The sequence below is a fragment of the Xiphophorus maculatus genome, chromosome 13 (genome assembly GCF_002775205.1).
Source record: "Xiphophorus maculatus strain JP 163 A chromosome 13, X_maculatus-5.0-male, whole genome shotgun sequence".
NCBI classification, from domain to species: domain Eukaryota; kingdom Metazoa; phylum Chordata; class Actinopteri; order Cyprinodontiformes; family Poeciliidae; genus Xiphophorus; species Xiphophorus maculatus.
Genome location: NC_036455.1, coordinates 24556586 through 24577160, shown reverse-complemented (window position 1 = coordinate 24577160; position 20575 = coordinate 24556586). Strand labels below are relative to the sequence as shown.

The window sequence follows — 20575 nt, the reverse complement described above, 5'->3', positions numbered from 1 at the left end:
GATGAATATGTACAATGTATAAATTCGCTTTTATGAATTAATTGACTGGAATAAATGGCGTTTTTAAATATATTCAGACGTCTTGATATGAACACACGTGCAGGGCCCACTTAAACCGCTAACTGGGAGACCGAGTGAGGACGTCCGTCAGCTATCTAGAGACAGGCCTAGCTGGATAAACATGAGTGAACAAGGCGGTATGACTCGAATAATTAATGGAAGAGGTTTATTATGTGGTCGTTTCCAGATTATTGAACAATTTTTAGCACTGTAAAAATATTTCAGGGATGAATTGTAGCTTCAATGGTACATTTAGCCCGAACTAAGCTAACCGTTTTCTTTCAGTTGGTGAAAATGTAACGGTTATATTACAAAAAATGATGTTAATTGTTCAGTAATTTATAAAGACGTTAAAGCAAAATTAAAAATACACGTTCAGTTTAATTTAATGAACCGCCTAGAGTTTCACCTTTGATGCTAATATGAGCAACATAAAGCTACTTGGCTACTTCAACATCTTAAGCATTTGGAAGAAAGTTATAGGAAATTCAAAGATTTTTCCTGACTCTAATTTTGATGTTTTACATATTAATTACAAGATACAACACTGGGTATACTATCCTTGTCCCGCCATAAAAACAATGTACAAACATAAGAATATGCAGGTAAAGTTTAAATGTACCATGAATAACTTAATTTGTTAAATTGTCAGGTGGAGATTTGCCGAAGCCCAAAATTGAACAGCTCATGGCCAAGCTAAGGATGCTTCAACAAGGTATATTTTGTAAGGTTTTATTTCTCCACATAATGTATGTTTCAAAATACTACTAGAATTTATTTAGGAAACGTTTTTCATTGATACGGCAACGTCAATTTAAAATATATATATATATATATTATTTTGCGCTACAGTGACATCTGTTGGACAAAATATACATTTGTTAAAAGTTAGTAGTTATTAATTTACATTTTAAATATATACATCGATTGACACCTAAGGTTATTTTTTATGTTTTTAACACGTACATTTATTTAAGTCAGTGTAGCATTTCCCTTTGTCTTTATTGCGAAATGACGCGCATGCGTACTGGTTTATAATGTCTTGTTAATTTGTGTTAGCGTTTCTTTTTAAAATTGGAATTAATCATTATTTAATTTTGTTGAACTGATCAGTGGATATTCTTCACATGTCGCACAAATTGAAACTGAAAGCTGGTCGTGTTAGCTTTAGTGGTCGAGGAACCATCTTGACGCATTGGCTGATCTTTGCTAAGCGACACATCCGGTAGTTTAATCTCATTCCTTTTAACCAAATCAAACTTTTGAATCACAAAGTAAGGGCCTTGAACGTATCTGAAAGAGTGGGCGCCTTGTTTAACCGGAAAGTGCTTTTATTCTTTGTTGTAATTTTGTAGAAATCTTTCTTAAAGTTTGTACCAATGAGGATCCACGTTGTGATGACGATATGTAAACGAAGACACGTTCCCGTATCAAATTGAGAAGAAATAAAGATAATATGACCAAAATACGTCAAAACGTACAATTGCTATACCTGGGTGAAGCTCATGGGGTATTCACGTACACGGATGACCTGAATAAAAACGTAAACAAAGATTTCTTGCAACCGTGAGTGAGGCAGGTCTTTGCACACAATATTAAGATTCACATGCAGTTAACCCGGTATTGTCAGTGAGGTACATCCTTACCTGTTACTCCATTCGTGGAGTTGCAGAGCATGATGAATGGAGGTTCATGAGATATGATTAGTATCTCCCTCTTGTGGGGAACTGCAACACCCTACTTGAGCCATTCTGATTCTTGAGCTGTGAATAACAATATCTCTAATATTCATGTTCTTCAAACAGAGAAAAGACAACTTGAAGAGGAAGTCAAAGGTGCCCAGTCTGTGCATGACGATTTGCAAAAGGAGCTTGCAGATTGTAAGATACTAAACCATTCTTGAACATACTTTCTCTAGTGACTAGTTCTTTTAACATGCTGAGCTGTATATACCAGCATTCAAGATTTACCCTTACTGTTATTGAATTAAAATAACAGCAACGTTGTATTTTGATCATGCATAATCTAATGTATTGTTCTTGTTTATTAGTCCAAACCGAAGCTAATGAACTGGAAGGAATCCATAAAGATAAGAAAGGTGCTCACTGGAATAATAATTTTAATGGTCAAGTGTTTGTTGTAATCCCGCTGTCTAATATTTAACTCTTTGCCTGAGACCATATGGTAATCTTTAGTAAACATTTATACTTTAACAGAATATTGTGTTTTTTGATTGTTTTTGTCAGATGCATCCAGCAAGCTGCAGTTGCAATGTGAAGACTCTGAGCAGGACTTGAACAGGTAAAATATTTTTTAGAAGTCTGCCAATGTGTATCACTGTGTATGTCGCATTTCTACCACTAGATGGCAGGAATTCATGTAGTGAAGCTCTGGTGGCTTGGCTTGGCGATATTTTTATCTGCTCTAGTCGTCTAATGTGTCTTTTTAAAGTAATTTTACAAGGAAAAAACTTTTAAAACATCCCTGTTCATGCCTTAAGCTTGTAAAAATATATAGACTAAACTGAAATTTTCAACAGTAAGTTCAACATTGTCATTAGAAAAGGATAGCAATTCATATGCTAACATTTTTAAGATTGTTAAACAGATGTTATAATTTGAGGAAGATTATCAGAGATATACAAATTAGTTTCAAATGATGATTTCCTTTATTAAGACAATAAATTAATCCAAAAGCACACAGGCCCTTTGCAAAAATAAAATTCTCCGTCTTGTTAAATAATCAGTTAATTCTAATTATTAAACTTTTTTTATTATTATTTTACTTGATACAATCAGGCCTGAACACTACCAGACACTTTGGAATAAAGAAATCAAAATCCCTAAAATATTACCTGCCTGACAACATAGCTAAATGTTGGATAAAAGATATTGAAGAACATAAAAGGTCAGCCATGAAAGCTTTTTAGGGATATTTCTAAAGAATTTGAAATAGTGACGAAACTTCCCAAGACTAGCTTTCCTGCCAAAATTACTCCAAAGTCACATTGAAAACTCACCCAGGAGGTCACAAAAGAACTCAGGACAACATCTGAAGCCCTGCAGGCCTCACTTGCCCTAGTTAAGGTCAGTGTTTATGACTAAGCAATAAGAAAGAGGCTGAGCAGGTGCTGTGATACCACATGAATGAGTAACATACGGATAAATAAGAAAGACACGATCCAGATCAGTGATGTGGTCTCATTTATTACACTATTATGTGGCTCGCAGGGTCTTCATCCTATCAGAGAACTACACCCACATGTTAAGTCACCTCTGAGGGTCCTGAAACAAAACAAAATCTTGATCTAAGACTTTGGGTGAAATATTCTTTGGACTAAAAGACATAAGTTAAACTTATTAGAAGATGTAATTCTGGTTAGATTTTGTGTAAAAACTAACAGATCATTTCAGAGAAAAACATCATACCAAGAGTCAAAGCTTGTATTGAAAGTAAAGATCTGTGAATACTTTGCTTCTTCACAACATGGACATATTTAATTGTCATTTTGAGAATCTTTACCATGGTACAAAGGTTTGAATTTGTGTTGTCCTATTTATTGCAGTTTTCAGTAACAGCTTTTCTTTTGTCATCACTTTAATGCCAAAACAAACTGCGAGTTTTGGATGAAGGGGGTCATTTTTATTTCTTGGTTTGGGTCATTATCTTTCTGTTGGACGAAGGTATGTCCAACCAGTCCGGCCTCCTTCGTTGCTTACATTTTTCTTAACCATCTGATAGCAAAATGCTGGAATTTCCTGCTGTCCATCATTGTCCTAAGATAGATCAATGGGTGCTGTGACGCACTTTGTTTTAACTCTTCCCTTTGAAGACAGATGGTTGGTAGGAATTGTTGCAGGAAAGCTGCAAGACAAAGGCACCAAGGCGGCATGATGGTATTACCTGTCACCTTCCTGCAAGAAGGTCTAAGGATGGAATCTGAGCCATGCAGACCTGTGAAGTTTGCATGTTTTCCCCAGTGCTTGTGAATTTCCTTCGGCTACCTCAGCTTAGTGGGGAGGGCTGCCCCCTCCCCACTATGGAACAGATTTACACTTCCAGGCTCCACAAGAAAGTTTTGGAAATGACTCTTCACACCCTGGCCACGGTCTCTTCCAGCTGCTGCCATCAGGCAAGAGATACAGAGCAATAAAAACCAGGACAAATCGCCTAAAAAACAGTTTTTACCCGATGGCAATCATGGCACTAAATTCAAAGGCATAAGAACTTCTGCTCTTGACACCACTTTGTTAAAAATGTAAATTCTGTTGCGACACCTCCAGGCGCTGTAACCATCTTCTGATGTCTATTTATTTCTCATTTTGTACTATTTATTTCTTTATCTTCGTATATTATGTATATACACATAACCTGCATCTTAACTCGAGTTGAGCAAATCTCAATCTCGTTGTAATCTGTTGATGACAATGACAAATAAATCTTATCTTATCTTATCTTCCTCTCATTGTTAAAAATATCCATGTTGGGTTAATTAGATATTCTAATTTGACCTGAAGAATGTGTCTCTAAGGTTAGAACTGTGATGGACTGGTCATCTGTTATCTATTTACAGCCTGGATAATTTACTGGTTTTGGAAAGTCGGAATTATGAAACATGTTAAACTAATTTCAGAACAATTTTACCTTTTTTTTCACAAAAGCTTTTATCCAAGTCAACATATGGTGATTGAAAGAGAAGTAACACTTTAGAATGCCATATGATTTCATTTAGTTTATATTAAAATAGTGTCTTTAATATCTGCTAAAATGTGTTTTGCAGGCAGTTGAAGCAGAACAAGACGAGCGAGGAATTGCTGGAACACTACAGATGTGAAATCGAGGAAGTGAAGCTGAAACACAGGAAATTGCGGTAGCTTGTCAGAATGTGATCATTAATTCCACTCAGAAAATTTACTAAAAAATATTACCATAACTCAATAATCAACCTGGTTTCAACAGAATAAGATTTGAAAACCAACTTATGCAACTGATAGAGCAGCACAAGCAACTCGACTATGTCTTTGTAAGTTTTCCTTATTTCCTCTCTCTGTTTATTGAAAACAGTGAATAACTGAAAGAAAAAAAAAATGTTGTTTAGAATTCAAAGAGACTCCCAGATGAGTTGAAGAAAGGTGAAGACATAAAACATCAGCTGTCATCAGCTGGTAAGTGTTCTCTTGAGTTCTTCCCACGGTCATCTGTGAGCACAATGATTTTTTTTATGCAAGCATGTAGTGTTTGAACTGTTTGTTGTGTGGTTGTGATAGAACAAGTGAAGTTGGCTCAGCTGCACAAACTGGACGAAGAGTTAGAGGAGGCGAAGAAACAGAAGCAGTTTGAGACTGAAGATGCACAGATTCATGAGTAAACTGAATGACTTGTCTTCAGTTTTGGGGATTTAGAGTGACCCGTTCTTTGTGTTGTTTTGAGCCTGGTCTCTTGCCCAGTGTTACATTTCCTTTATGTAATTGTTAAGATTTCCTGAGTGAGATAGTCTTAAACACTCAACTTATATGTTTTCCACTGTCTAAGATACTTGCTTTTTAAGTACTTAATTGACTCATTCTGAGATTTAACCATATTTATTGTCTAAATTGTTCATAATCTTCGTGTGGTTTTAGCTTTAAATCTGAAAAATGTTGAACTTTTTGATCTGTATGAAGATATTCTATGCTGATGTTATATCCACACAAGTGTTGCATATAAAAATGTAACAGCTGCAACTTTGTGACTTTTCTGCATCAACAATAAAAAGAAACTCAAAAGCCTGTAATTACGAAATTCAATGTACCATATATACAGACCTGCTTATATACACACAACCACAACTTAAATGAGTTTAAAATATTTAATTAAATCCTTTTTTTTCGTTGCATATTTTAAAAACAGTGTAACACTATTAAATGTTTAAAAAACAAAGAGCACAATTACCCTGTGCAACTGGTTTACCCTCAGCGATGTCAACAATATTTAACAAAAATGAGTCCAGTGCAGTGCATACATTTACAATGCAAAACATGAACAAAGCTTTTTTTATATATATATATATAAATATGTACAGTAAAACGGTGAATCAAAAACCCATGTAAACTTTAAATCATCCCTCAGGAGTAAATCCAAACTTCAGGCATACTCCATAGAAACACAAAATAGTTTGATGCCCTCTTAAGGTGTCACACATTCACCTCAGTCTTCTTTTCAATTGTGGTCAGACTAACAAAATAGCTAGGAGTCCTGCTTTGGGTGTGGGCCTTAGAAGTAAAACGAGTTATATAAGCTGGCATGGCTTTGCTCCAGAACTGTGCAATACACCCAAACGTCTTTCTCTTGGTTTCCTTTAGAAGTAATGCCTTATTGAAATCCCCCCACACCCAAAATAAACATGCTAACAAAACTATTTTACAGTGACTCAATGTAAATGATTTACATTTTTATTTACATAAAACAAAGGACAACACGCATACTTTAGTCAAGTACTTTGACCAAAATCCCCTCCCTGAATGGTTATTGACATCTTTAGCCCTAAACAGTGGGTCCACACCTACACCTATAGCTTTGACTTTATCAAAACCCACGTTTGCACATCTCATTCTCTTTATTCCAACAGTACTTCCCACAACTTCATTCTCAGTACTACCCACGTCTTTATCTCTTTGGGATTGCATTAACTCTCCTACCTTTGTAATGGCCTCAATGAGCCATTGGCACATGATGAAACCACAAGGACACTCTCTCTCTTGTTTATCTACAAACTAGTCCCAAGCACACAAACATTTCCATGAACTCACAACACTGGTACTGTATACTTACTGCAGAATACTGCGGTGCTTTTTTTTTAAAAACTGGCATGTATCTGTTTCCTTTGTCTGGTAAAACATGTGCAGTCTCTTTATTTTCATCTTCAAGTTCCCCTGTCACGTTTAAACAGGCTAGGTTTTATGCGAAACAGCCCGCCTTTTTATTTGTGTGGTGAAACATTAGCCAACGCTGTCAGTAGTCACTTTTGTCTTTCAGTCACCATATAAGGAGAAAGTAGTACCAGTTCTTGGCAAGGAGACACATTCCAAACCCAATGACTTTAGGTTGTTTTCAGGATTTTCAATATCGTCTTTTCAAGTTTTATTACTTTGTGTAACTCCAGAAAAGGCTGCAGCTCTTGCACCAGAAGTGCTTTGAGGAGTGATAGATTGTTGATGGCACAAGTTGGCAATGGCTGTTTTTGATCGTCTTGCATAAATAGTCCACATATAAAAGGCCGGTCCTCCATCTTTCGTTATGCCAGGCTATTCCCCATCTGTTAACAGAGCAACAAGGATAACAGTGAAATTGATGTGTCTGCCCTTTTTCTACTTCTTCTCTTGCATGCTTGCACTAAAGTAAAACCCTACTTATGCAGTCCTGTGTATTTAATTAAAAGGTTATATTTGGTAAGAATGCATTGAAATTGTGCCAGAACTTTTCTATGCAGTGCTGTGAAAGGTACTGCCACCTTACAGATTCTGGGGTTTGTTTGTTTTTTCATAAAGTTTTGTCGTTTCAGGTAAACAAACAATTTGAGTATCTCAGATTATCAACGTGAATACAAAAGGGACATTTTAAATGATTTCATTTAATAAAGGAACAAAATCTGTCCAAACAAACACTGGATGAAAATATAATTGTCCCAGTTGCTAAGTCATGATGTAGCTGTGATTAACCATATTTTTTGTATTGCTGAGTTCAACTTTAAACAGGATTGATTACTCCCAGACAAGCGAGTAATTCTGGTCTGTTTAAATCCTTTACCTAGAGCCTGTCTGACAACAAGGAGTAAGCTAAAAGATTTCACAAAGCAATACATTATGATCCAATCGAGAGAAATTTAAGAACAGAAGAACAATCCTTTAAACCTATCAGTATTCCAGTGCACCACAATGAGAGCCATTATCCACAAAATGGTGAAAACGTGAATCACGGTTAATCGTCACAGGACGATTAACCAGTTGCTCACCAAAACAGGAGAGTCTAAACCATTTATCCAGTTGGTTAAAAAAGAACCCAGAACAAGATCTGCATGCCGGAATTTTCTCAGTACATAAACAATGAAAAAGAGACATGGCAAAGTTGGTTTCAATAGCTTATTTGAATGAAATCATCTTTGGAAAAATTATATTTGTATTTACTTGGGTTATCGTTGTCGGATGTTAAGATTAGTTCATGATCTGAACAACAAGTGCGTCAATCAAACAAATGTGTAAAAAACCTCCCAGGGGGTAAGAACTTTTCACAGCACTGTATATACCAGGCAGAACACATTAGCTTGTTCAACAAAATAAAATTATCTTTAGGAAAATTATCTATATTCTTGTTACTTTATAGCCTATGTGCAAACATTACAAATTAACAAATAATGAAAAACAGAACATCTCTACTTCTAAACATTGGTTTAGTTTTATGATTCAGAACACTGACAAGATGATCTATATTTATCTTAACTATATTTTCTTGCCATCAGTGCTGCTGGAATTAACTACCTCAAAACGGCTGTAGACCTTCTTCTCCTTCCTCAGACTCTCTATCCTCTTCAGCAGCCCTTCCCTCTCCTGGGTGCTGCTTTGTGGTCGCAGAAATCGATTTTTCTTAAAGGGGTTCTGTGTCTCTTGACCTTTGTCCATGGCACCACTGTCTTTGTCCCCTCCGGTTTCTTCTCGCTCCTGGCGGTTTTTCTGGCTGTTCGCTGAGATTTGTTCCAGAATGACTTTAGTGTCGTCTCGCAGGTTGCTGCTGTACAAAGCAGAGTTTCCTGAGGTCTGGTAGCGGGATGAAGATGATTTCCCAGCCGATTCTTTGTGGTTTGTGGCGGGTTGTTCGGTAGTCGGGGACGTTGTGACCTTTGCTGAGGAGCCCTTTTTGCTTGAGTCGTCAGCCACCTCCATGACGGTGCTCATGCCCCTGTCGTCTCCTGAGGCTTTCTTCTCTTTATCCTTTGGCCCCAGGAGCCCCTTTAACCTCTGAGTCTGTTTCTTCAGGAATTCAAGTGTCTTACCATCACCCTTTCCTTCACCAATTGTATTTAGCGAAGTATTAGATCCCATAACTTTGTGCAGTCCTTCTTTAGACTCTTCATGTGGCATCGTTGAAGAACTGTGAGAGCGACTCTTTTTCATTTCACTCTTCTCAGCATCTGTTGCATCTTTTGTCAGAAGATCATCACTACAAGAGATGCGACGAGGATTCAGGGACTTAATCTTCAGCTGATCCTTCCTGAATAACTTAGGTGATGGAGGAGGCTTTAGAGCCTTGAGGTCATCTTTCTTTTGACCCTCTGTCTCATTTTCTTTTTTGTAGGGTTGCAATGTATTTGAAAGCTTCAGGGAACTTCCAAAAGGCTTTGGGGTTATTATTGAAGGCTTGACTGAACTTAATGAAGTTCTGCGAGAGAGCTCTGCCAGTTTTGCTGAGATGTCTGGCGTCTTGGGTTCTTGTTCTGTCGAAGTGACGGTTACAGATGGAGCCACTTGTGGAGGAGTTGTGTCTGGACACAAAGAGACCTTCTCAGAAAGGTCTGGCTTTTTTTCAGCAGGCTCCGAGGCTTTTTGAAATTGCTCTGTCTCCATTTTTGAGGCTTTTCTCTTGTTCTCCAGATCTTTAAAATACTGTAGTCTACTAGCTGGGTCATTTACATTTACTGAGGGTTTGTCTTTAGTTGTCTCAGCACTGACTGTTTTTTCTTCTTTTTTAGTACTATGGGTTTCCTCTTTTTCCTTAATCTGACTTTTATTTTCTTGTTCCTTTTTCTGTTGCTCTTCTTTCTCTTTCTCCTTTATCTTTTCCTCTCTCTCTTCCTTTACTTTTACATCGTCTTTTTCTTCAGCTTTCTTTCGCCACTCAAAAGGCTCACGAGAGAAAGATCTTCTCTTTTCAAGAATCTGGGCCACAAGGGAGGAAGTACGTATCGTATCTAACTGGTCATCTTCTTCGGTCGCTGGTTTTAGGCCTAGACTACCACTGTGCATCTCTGCTTTGGAAGATGAGAATATAAGCGAGGAGCGCAGACGAGAGCTACGCTGGAGGAGAGGGTTTACGCGAGAGCGGATTGATTCATGCCTGGACAAAAAGATATCTGGAGCTTCCTTAACCTCCAAATCTTCTGCAGTATCTCTAGCCGAACCCCTCTCTGACTCCCTTCCCCTCCCCCTTTCTACTATTCTGTCTCTTTTCTCCAAAACAGAAGACCTCAAATCACTGAAAGAGGGAAGCACATCATTGCTTGCTGTTGGGGCAGAGTCTTGATCATTGCTGTCAGGTAATTTTGGCTTTCCAAAGCGGGGTTTCAGTATATCTGGTCGGGGCTTTGGGGGCACATTTGGGGGATCCTTTAATCTAAAGCGTGAAGCTAAGTTTTCACATGAACCTAGTTGCTCAGCAAGCGGGGGCTCCTCAAAGGCATCATGACCCATAGGCTGAGGCAAGCCTTCTTCTCCACCATCCTCATAAGTACTCAGATATGAGTGGATTCTCCAACTCCTCATACCTTGCTTTGCACTTGGATCTTGATTGTACTCTTGATCAGACTGATTTTGAAAATGTCCTTTCTCAGGTGGGTGCAAATGTGTCGGTGAACTCTGACAAGCATAAGCTTGTCCTATGGTTGGTCTCCGACTAGCGGATCCTCCTCCATATCGCCCAGCTACAGGGGGGGCATGGAGCCCTTCTGGTCCTCTCAGGTCCTCAGATGAAAAGTAGTCCCTTATTCCAGGTGGAGGCTCCCGGTCTGAGTGAAAACTAGATTCCGAATATTGGTCAATGGGAAGGTGCCGATTGGCTCGAAGTCTGTCGTAGTGTCCGTGGCCAGAACCAGGACCAGGACCTTCATTGTAGTAATGGCTACTTGAAATTTGCTCTCTGAAAAAAAAAAACATTGATCTTTATAGTTGACTTAGTTGTCAATGTACAGATATTATAGTACATGAGATGAATTATAATAATTAAATTCTGAAACAATGTGCATTTTAGAGTGAATTACCTGTGAAAATCAGTTTCATCCAGATTGTTCATTACTCTGTGCTTCATGTATTGTCGTGAAGATGAATAATTTTCCTGAGTCCCTTCAGCATAGCTATGTCTCTTAAAGGCACTTGAACTCAACTCCATCTGCCTGGACACAATGGACTTTCCCTGCTCCAGGTATGACTGCTGGAGGCGAAACTGTTGCTGAGAATATTTTCCTATCGTTATTCCTGCACTCGGTTCCAGGGTGTGACGAAACGCGTCATTCCTCCGGAAAGGAAGTGAAGTGTTACGATCTAACTCCCCATATGGGAAGGCTGAGGGCATCTCGGGCTGTCTCCTGAAACTGATGGGGTTACGCATAGACTGTGACCTCTTTAAACCGAACTGGGTGTTCACGTAGCTGCTGGTGCCTGAGTCAGGAATTGTGAGTGGTCCACTGGATGGATCAACAATCAGAGGCTCTGACTGAGCAAAGAGAATACGAAACTCCTCATCAAAAGTAGTGACCAGTTCTCCAAGGAAGAGGTGTGCGATGCATCGGTGGATCTTCTCATATGACCACATAAAACTAGAAATAGACAAAAGAGAAAGTTTTAGCGTTTTTAAATAAATACAGCATAATTAAATGATGTTATCTAGTAACCTACCTGTAGTTCCCACTGAGGACAGCCCGGCAGTCAGTCAAGAGAAAACGATCTTTCACCTGTCCTTTAAACGATTTCCCTGTCCGAGAATAGTATGTTACACCTGCAACAGTCCTGACACGCATCATCTAGAAAATGAACATTTTACCTGTTAGTGGACACCATGTGTACAATTTTGCAAAGGGTAAAAAGAAAAAAAGTTAGAATAGACGCGTGGAATGTAAGGAAACCTGAAACTCACTTGAATTAAGTCCAGGTTGACTTTGCAACTCATAACCATATTGACAAAGTGAGGAGCATTCCTCTCATCAAGCAGAATGTAAACAGGAACATGGCGTCCTGCTGCTTCCAAGAGGTCACTGAAAATGTCAACATCTGTGAACATGTCCATCACAATTGCGATAACCTAGACCGCAAGAACAAACACACTTATTTTAGGGACACATGATTATTGCATTGTCAGTTTCTTAAACCCTTCCTCTAACAGTACTATATAGATCCTTGTCATTTGACTCTTTGTAGTTTTGGTCATGGGTATGACTTTTGTTAAAAACAAAATCACAGAGAAGGTAAGATTTTCAGATAAAAATATACAACTAGGTATAAACAAGGTTTGACCATTTTTATAGTCAGATAATTCACTACGAACAAAATTGAAAAGAAAAACACTGCTGTGTACGGTTAGGTATTTAGGAAGGAATGATAAAGTATTGGTAAAAATTGGTGAACTGAGCCAGGACTTTCTGTATTTGAATATTTGTATTTATTGAGATGGCCTTGCTTCCTGTTTGTTGACTTGGCATGTTTTTTTTTATCCAACTTAAGTTTCAAGCCTCAATAAAAGACTTGAAACAAAATAGACACTCCATGAACATTTGACTACACTCAGTATATCTGCCGCACTAAATTTACATAAGGTTTGCAGGGTGACTAATTTTATTTCCAAGCTGTCATTCTACCATTTGCATGCTGAGACACTGACTTCCGGAGAGTTGCTAAAAGTAAACGCCTGCAAGACACAGCTCAGCACGTTGTAAATTCAGACAGAAACGTAGGACAAATAAAGGCACGATCCTTCACACCAACAAGTTTGACTGCTTGTCACATTTGGCAGTCATTCTGCTGCTAATCATATTTTTAATTTAGCTGACGGCCAGTGAGTTGGAAATTTGACTAAAAGGGAGTGGTGAAAACGTTGCCAGAGGTAGACAAAAAAAAAAACTCTAACAAGTTAGAGCACACAAATGTTCCTGGCAGGGCTTTATCAACTAGTTTTTCTCTTTTTCAAAAATAATAGTTGACTTATGGGATGCATACTGATAGGACAGCACTGAAACAAATACACCCTTCCCTGACACAAACCCACCCAGCTACAAATCAAGTCTGCACATTGTAACATCTGTCTTTCTTGCACCCTGGTGTTTTTACTTACATGTCGTGCATTTTTGATGAGTCTCTTGGCCTGCTCCTTAATACTTGGCATTTCTGCGTCGGAGGGGTTGACCAGAGTGGTGACCTCTGTGGGCCCGATAAAGCTGTGCTGCGGAAGCGGCCATCCCAGGTCCAGCCCCGGCGCAGCCGTGTCAGACTGCAATGGCCAGTAGGTGTCAGAGGAGCCCTCAGCGTCCTGCCCTCCCTCATAATATGTAAGCTCAGGGGCGCCTGTGGACTGGCTGGGTCCCTGCAGTGTGGACTTGATGTAGTCAATTTCGGACTGGGACAGGAAACCCACCAAATCTGACGTCTGGAGGAATTCAAAGTAGCCCTGGTGCGACAACACAAACAAGTTCAGTGCATGCATTACAGCAATACAGTAAGGTAAATTCGACCCTTACTTTTTACTACTGTTTTTGATTTTGTGTAACATTCAAATATTGTAGAAAAAAATAACTGTAATATAGATTTCTTATAGGAAAAAGAAATCGACACAAACTTTTGGTGACATTAATAACTGGTAATTAGCCTTTTACACCACTCTAGAAAAATTTTGGCCTGGCTTTAGCAACTTTAGTGGCTTTTAGAGCAAAAATAGGATTCCATCACAATCATCATCACAATCAAATTTAAGTGCAGAATTTGACTGGGCTTCTCCAAAATCTTCATTTAATGCTTCTTTTGTCAGTCATAGGTGGACATGCTTGTTTTCGTCCAACTTGATGTCCTGTTCACTCCAAGATTTTTCAAATAAGTTAGCTTACTTAATGTAGACAGGTTTAATTTAGGTAATTTCTTTATTTTATAGGTCTGACTGTAATCAGATCTGTAAAATGACAAGGGGTGGCAAGAAAAAGTGAAACCTATTGTCTAAAAAGTATTTAATTGCTGGTAATGCATGATTTAACAAAAGGCACATTTCTTTGAATGCCATTTTCCCCTAATAAGCAAAATCGTAAATTGAAAACTGTCATTGTATTTACTTTGGTTTTTAGTCTTGCATGATAATTTGGTTGTTTGATATAAAACATTCAAGTATGAAACACTACAAAAGACAAATGCTTTTCTATGGCCCCGCATCTGTTTTTACACATTACTCACATTGTGGAAAATGAAAAAGAATTGTAACTGTTACCTGTACGTCATGTTCAATCAGAGCATCGATTGCTAGACGATACTCCTCGCGGTAGTGTGGCGGTAGATAGTTTGGGTCAAGTGGATTATCACCAACCGAAGAGCTCTGTGACCGGTGCGGCATTGTTGGACTGGGTGCGGTCAAAAGTCAAATGAAAAGCTTCTGCAGAAAAGGTAAAAACAAGAAAGGGCAGCAGAGTTAGCTAGGAGCCTTAGAATCTCGAGAGAAAACATAAAAGCACCCTGGTCCAAAGAAAAAGATGCTTTCCTGTATTTAGATCACCTTGCTACTGTGGTTGCACTCCCTGTAATAACACTCCACTCCCGCATTAATGACAAACAATACAGTAATTCAATTAAAATCCCTTATGAGAGAAAGGCAGCTTTGTGTTAGGATGCACAAGCGGGCATGTTTCCCACAGCAAACAAAGCAACTGTTGTTAGTAAATCAATACCAGGAGATTATCCCAGTTTTATTCGAGATAACTCTAACAGTTATACAAGATAATCGCTATGAGATTTTTCATTGCAGGGAAGAGATCTAATTTAATTTACGGTAGTCAGTCTTGTGACTCATTCCCTCTTGAATTACCTTAAATTTGGGAATTTGATCAAAAGTAAATATCAGATTAAGAATCACACTTTGAAATTGGTGTTGCAGACTTTGATGTATTAAGTCTGTTTCATTGAACGCCAAACCTGTACTTGGTAATAAAACAATCACATAATAATGCTAATGATTAACTCAATCAGGATTTGGCTTGTGGAATAAACTATAAACAAATCTTTGGACGTAGAAACAGCAGGAGGAAGAAAGTACAATGGAAGGAAGACGGAGGGAAAATGGACATAAATGAGGCGTGGGGAATGGTGGGAAAGGCATGAGGAGGTGTATAGACAAGTCCATTTTAAGTTTGCTAAATTAACTTGTCATGCCGGTGCGTCATGCTTCGTGTTGCTAGTTGCTAGGCCTTGCCAAGGAAAGTCTGTTGCTGCAAGAAAACTGAGTCTGGAAGCTGCCATAAGTCTTTTTAAGCTGTCCCATGACTTTTAACTTACTTACTACCTAATGTGAGCATGATTTATTTTCCTCAAGTTCAACATTGCTGACATGTTTCAGTGTCAGTGATTAGATTCCTAATGTTCAACACAAAAACATAAAGTAGATGTGACCACTACTTTCAAGATGGTGTATATTTCTTTGATAGGCAGAAAGATGATGAACTTTGACAATCATTTCAGGCTTGAACCAACCGCAATGTCTCCCGTACTGATAAGCTTATAGATCATATGAGTTACACTTTTAAAGCAAAATTTTAAATGAAGTTAAATCTCATGTGCTTATTTTTCCACAAATAAGCACATGGTCTCAACATTGAAGTCTGGAGTAACTTATAAAAGTGTTCTTATCCCTGACTAACTGAAAGTCTGGTGAAATTATCAGGGTGTGACATGATCGGCTCAGGCTGGGAGGGATTGTACCTGTTATAAAAGTATGGATAATGATCTCTGTGTAAACTTTCAGAAACAGTTCAGGGCTTGGTTGTGGTGATAGCGAAGGGTACAAGTCCTAACCCACAAGCAGTGGAAGAACCCACTTGACTCAGAGGACTGGTGAGTCATCCAGAAGCCTGGTGTGGCTTGGCCAGAGGATAAAATTACAAACTACAGCTTTGTGATTTGTACATGGGCAAAACGGCTTATTTCCTCTTTATTCACTTATTTCAGGCCATGAAAGTTAGTCCGTTTCTTCTTCTTTTTCTTACTTATTGCTATTATTACTAACTGCTTCTTGGTTCTATGTCCCTGCTTACTTTCAAAGAATAAAATTCACCTAACCTATTTAGCCTTTTTGATTTTATTCTAAATCTTACGATAAGCTACTGACGCTTTGCTGTTTTGAATGCAAACACATGCCGAAGGAACTGAATGACAACCACAAACTGAAAAAATGTTGTGCTTGGAGTACGCAAACCTCAAATTAACAACCGTGTTACGTAACACAACAGCCTTAAACCAGCTGTTAGCACCCTCAAATTACAGGTATGGTTGAACTTGCGGACATTGTATTAAGTTACCATTTTTTATCATTATTATCAAGTAATCATATGTTTTAACATTTTAAACAAAAAAGTGTAACACTGTACTTCGACTTAAAGCAGTAAAGTAAAACAGTACTTTGATTTTAAACACTACAAATTATTTGTGCTGAAATAATGCAACATTTGATTCTGACAATTTAAAAAAATGTTCGTTACAACATTTTTAAGTGACTATTTTTAAATTATCATCATTTTAGCACATAGACCTAAGCAAAAAAAATATAAAATAAAATAAATGCTCACATGAATTTTGTTGTAGTTTTCAATTGCTTAATGGGCAGAATATTTGTCTCACTTTTCTACCTTTTCATTCTTTATAGAGTAACATGAGTGTATCAAGTTGATATTAGAAGTTTTTAGTTGGGCAACCTTCTCAGTTAGCTAGCCTGCAGTCAGCTTTTTTTTATAGACATGTCAATTTGAGCTTGCCAGTTGTACTTTTAAAACAATTTTTTTTTAATAATGGGTCTGTTTTCACAACATAACTGTTCATATTTTTCTTTGTTGTAAGCAAAGACAAATAATAATATATTTGTTCCAGCCTGGAGAATACTGTACAGCAATGGCTTGTTTTTTATAGGGGTGCAACACTCTTAATTAATTTTTTCTGTTGTTTCTTAGATGCAACATTTTCTAAAATCCAATGAAAAACAAAGTGGGAGATGGCCTTTATTATGCAACCATTTCAATAGACATAAAGTTTTTTAAAAAACTGATTTTAATCCATGTACTAAATTAACAAAACTACTTCGAGGTAGACACATTTTTGTTTCCAAGAATTTAAGATCTTTAAAGGAGCTCGTTTTGTGCGACTAAGCATTTTCATTAATCATCAGTTTATTAAAATTCTTGGCAGTCAAGCTGGAATGATTTTAGCCCTGAGGTGGCTATGAGGTAAGAGCCTGAATCAAACACAAAGATACCAAACAGAGTGTGGTGGTTTCTTCTTCACCCTGCTCACCTGTGGATCACTGCAGGATGAGGCAGTGGAGGACTACCATAAGGTAGGAGCTATGACAGGTAGCATATCAAAACAGACACCAGTGCTTTGTTTGCTGCTATGGCAACTGATGTGAGCACCAAAATGCAAGCACTGATACATGTTGGGAATCTGGAATTCTGTATTTGTGCTTCAGGTAAGCAGCTTTTCCACACGAAGCAAAGCCAAACGCAAATGTACCGTAAACAAAGCTGGAGTGAAACACTAAACCAGCAGCAAAACACTGCAGCGAATCTCAAATGTGCACACTGCTAATGTGTCAGTGGTTCGTACTCAACATTTCTGCATGAGATGACAAAAACAAACCTCTAAAATGTAACCGGTCCTGATGGCGGAAAGGATTAATAAAGGTTGAGGAATCGTAAACTCTCAAGAAGTGTCCCTCTCTACCTGAACACGCCTTGCTGAGCAAACACCGGGTTTGATCCGGCATGTTCATTTCAGGTGTTATAACTCGTCGCGAGTGGAGTAAGAGCAGAATACCTGAGAACAGGTTTTGGAGGCTGTAAAGTTCTGCTGCTCGTTTTGGGACACAGAAGTATTTCCATCGTTGTCGGAGTAATGTACACAAACTGAGATATAAATCCACGCAGAGCTTCTCTTGTCTCTCTGTACATTATCACACCTCAACGCGGCTGATGAGTGGAGCACAAAACACGGATCAAAGACAGATGAGCACGTATTGAATGTGACAGCACTCAGAGGCTCACATCCCATCCCGTCTTAGGCTAGAAAAACAGGTCCTCTGAAGTGCCTCATCTGTTCCAACTGCCTTCAGGCCTGCGGTCAGCTTGAACGGAAAACTTAGCAGCCGACGCATGAAAGTATTTCTGGTTTTCCAGCTCCTCTCTTCCTAAAGCACATTAGTCCTCAAAAACAAACTGTAAACGGACTATCTTTTTTTTGACACACATGCAAGAGAGAACGCACTAATGAATGAGATGCAGCCGCTGCCGTGTGGGAAATGTGACAAGATTAAATTAAGACACGCACACACTAAAATGAGCTGGCATTTAAGAGCTTTTTTAAACTCAAAATTACAACCACATGTTAAGGCTATTCCTGCACAGTGACTCACTCTGGCTGAATCAAGGATAAAAGCTGTAAAACTGAGCGGTTATGTGCATGCAGTTAAACTACTATTGGAGTCTGCAAACCAGTCTTCCTTGCTCAACAGAAAGGGCTCTATAATCAAAAGGTTGGAATCTCTGCTAAGCCCATCACAAAGAACACCAAAGCATGCAAAGCATTGTTCAAACAGGCTATGAGACATCCTAATAAAATGTATCTACTTATTTAGAGATGCACTGAGAATAAGGCTTGTGACGGAAATTTCTGATTTCCTGCCTCTGTTCAGTTAATAAAAATTCGGTAACTAAAAATCCAATGTTTTTTCCCGCTCAATGGTCGCTCAAGTATTCCCGACAGCAACCCTCTTCGGTGAGGAAGTTGTTACATAGCGCAGAAGACTCAGTTATTTTCAGCATCGATGAGGTTTTTCAAAAATGAAGTTAGAAGAAAACTATTGTCTACAGAGGCATGTCGACAGTTCAGTCAACCTTACACAAACTACCTGAGCATACCAGGAAGCAGAACGTGTTACCACAAAGTTGATCTATTTTATCCTTTACCGGAATCCAACTTTGTCTAGGATAGAAAGTGTTTCGATACGGAAATGTTGCTTCTCTTGTAGAGAAACACACAACAGAACGGCTATTAGTAATGTCAAGAGCGCTAACCACGCTAAGCACTAAAATAAGATGCTAAAGGCAGTTTAAAATATCAACATTGGTCATTTTGTTTTGTTTGTTTGTAAAGTTGACTGCTCTCTCAAACACATGGCGCTCTGGTCCGAAAGTGAATTACGACGAATTAATGAAGATTCCTACAGTTGTGATAAATTAATGATTTAACAATCTAACACAAAAGCAAATCAGCTTTTCTTTTTAAGTATTAAGTTTGAGAGCTATAGCACATTTTGTAATTCTTCTTAGTTGGGTTTTATTTATAGATACTTCTGCCCTTCAACCAGGAGGATTTGACTGTTTTGTAGATTGTAATGCAGACAAAAGCAGCTCTTTTGACTTCAAGCTATGTTTTCTCCTTTCCAATTGGTCTGGAAAGTAGGAAGATAATAGCTTTATTTATAACTTCTAAATAAACTTCTAAATAGAAATTGATAAAAAGGAGTTACAAAACCGATTGCTAGAATTATCTTTTATCAGTGCACCAGAGCATAATGTTTACAGATTAACAGCTTTTCACCCCCTCTAGTGTTGCTTCTCGTACAGCGTCTGCATGCTAAATAGGAGAGGAGTCATGTTATTTCTACAAGTATTCGGGTTTGGGGTTTTTTTCTGCCTTCAGTGGCCTGGATGAAAGAACAGCTCAGTGTGTTGGTAACCGGCAACACTGAGCCTTCTGTCTGCTCAGACTGTACCAACGCTGCTCAGGTTTTGCAGTGCACAGCAGCTACCTGGATGACTTAATCCTCTAGAAACTGCAGGCTGTCGTTGCGGAAAGTTTTTCTGCATTTCACCGTTTATTCTGCTCGCATAAAATAAAAATGAAAAAAAGTTAAAGTTAGAAAAAAGTACTAGGATTTAGAGCGAGACAGGATAGAGTATAGCAGTTAGTATAGGTAGAAATGGTATAATTAGAGTATTATAGCCACTCCACGTAAATAGTTGCGTTGACCCAAATGCCACAGTTTTCCAGTCCATACCTCTTTACTTGCAGCACAACTTGTTCTCTCCCTCGTCTTTGTACCGACTTCAATCCACCGACTCGGGCCTCCTTTCTCGTCCGAGTGTCACATTCCGTAAGTCGGACAGGAGCTCCACCCAAACCGCCCCTCTCCGGAGCGTGCGCTGTGACCGCGTACTCGCTGCCCGGGCTGAGAGCTCCTCTCGGCGGTGGGTGATCCTCCGGAGCCGCCGCGGCAGAGTTGCTGTGGAACCGCGCAGTGAATGAGGAAGGACAGGAGTGAATGTTGATTCCCACCGGTGAGACTCCTCCCAAAGCGACAAGGACTCCACACCATTGGAAGTTCGCTCCTTGTGCTTTGTTTCAAAAGTGGGCTCAGTGTCATGGATCCTGCGTTTTATCAGTTCTTTCAAGAATCTGACCTTTAACTAGTCGAACCATCGTTTCAAACTTTGCGTGTTAGTTTGAGAACTCAATGTAACGACTAAATAACACAATCTCGT

The 20575-nt window shown here is 38.6% G+C and overlaps 2 protein-coding genes and 1 non-coding gene across 4 annotated transcripts; 2 read left to right on the top strand and 1 right to left on the bottom strand.

Moving 5' to 3' along the window:
* The first annotated feature begins 109 nt into the window (after window positions 1–109).
* On the top strand, window positions 110–7058 carry LOC102224556 (synaptonemal complex central element protein 1-like). Of its 2 annotated transcripts, XM_023345063.1 has the most exons (9): window positions 110–197; window positions 713–775; window positions 1866–1940; window positions 2111–2158; window positions 2307–2361; window positions 4841–4930; window positions 5020–5083; window positions 5159–5225; window positions 5328–7058. In XM_023345063.1, the coding sequence occupies exons 1-9, from the start codon at window positions 182–184 to the stop codon at window positions 5426–5428; spliced, it is 579 nt and encodes a 192-aa protein (XP_023200831.1). In that variant the 5' UTR covers window positions 110–181; the 3' UTR covers window positions 5429–7058. The 2 variants fall into 2 exon arrangements, with proteins under 2 accessions (XP_023200831.1, XP_023200832.1); XM_023345064.1 differs by lacking the exon at window positions 2111–2158 and having other exon boundaries at window positions 131–197.
* Window positions 1684–1816, top strand: LOC111610662. The gene has a single exon (XR_002753756.1). It is a non-coding gene; the product is annotated as a U8 small nucleolar RNA (small nucleolar RNA).
* A 106-nt stretch (window positions 7059–7164) lies between the features above and the next one.
* fam83h (family with sequence similarity 83 member H) lies at window positions 7165–20352 on the bottom strand. The gene is made up of 8 exons (XM_014476081.2): window positions 20092–20352; window positions 14266–14427; window positions 13129–13461; window positions 11938–12102; window positions 11700–11824; window positions 11066–11620; window positions 8574–10944; window positions 7165–7354 (listed from the first exon to the last, which is right to left on the bottom strand). Exons 2-8 carry the CDS (start codon window positions 14386–14388, stop codon window positions 7334–7336), a joined length of 3693 nt encoding a protein of 1230 aa, XP_014331567.1. The 5' UTR covers window positions 14389–14427; window positions 20092–20352; the 3' UTR covers window positions 7165–7333.
* Window positions 20353–20575: the final 223 nt, after the last annotated feature.

Bases quoted from the DNA above. Each gene is read 5' to 3' on its own strand.
- LOC102224556 (XM_023345063.1), top strand. The intron at 776-1,865 runs GTATATTTTGTA...TTCTTCAAACAG, and splicing joins GCTAAGGATGCTTCAACAAG to AGAAAAGACAACTTGAAGAG. The intron at 1,941-2,110 runs GTAAGATACTAA...CTTGTTTATTAG, and splicing joins GCAAAAGGAGCTTGCAGATT to TCCAAACCGAAGCTAATGAA.
- fam83h (XM_014476081.2), bottom strand. From the start codon at position 14,388: ATGCCGCACCGGTCACAGAGCTCTTCGGTTGGTGATAATCCACTTGAC. The intron at 13,462-14,265 runs GTAACAGTTACA...TTGTCGCACCAG, and splicing joins TGATTGAACATGACGTACAG to GGCTACTTTGAATTCCTCCA. The intron at 10,945-11,065 runs GTAATTCACTCT...TTTTTTTTTCAG, and splicing joins GATGAAACTGATTTTCACAG to AGAGCAAATTTCAAGTAGCC.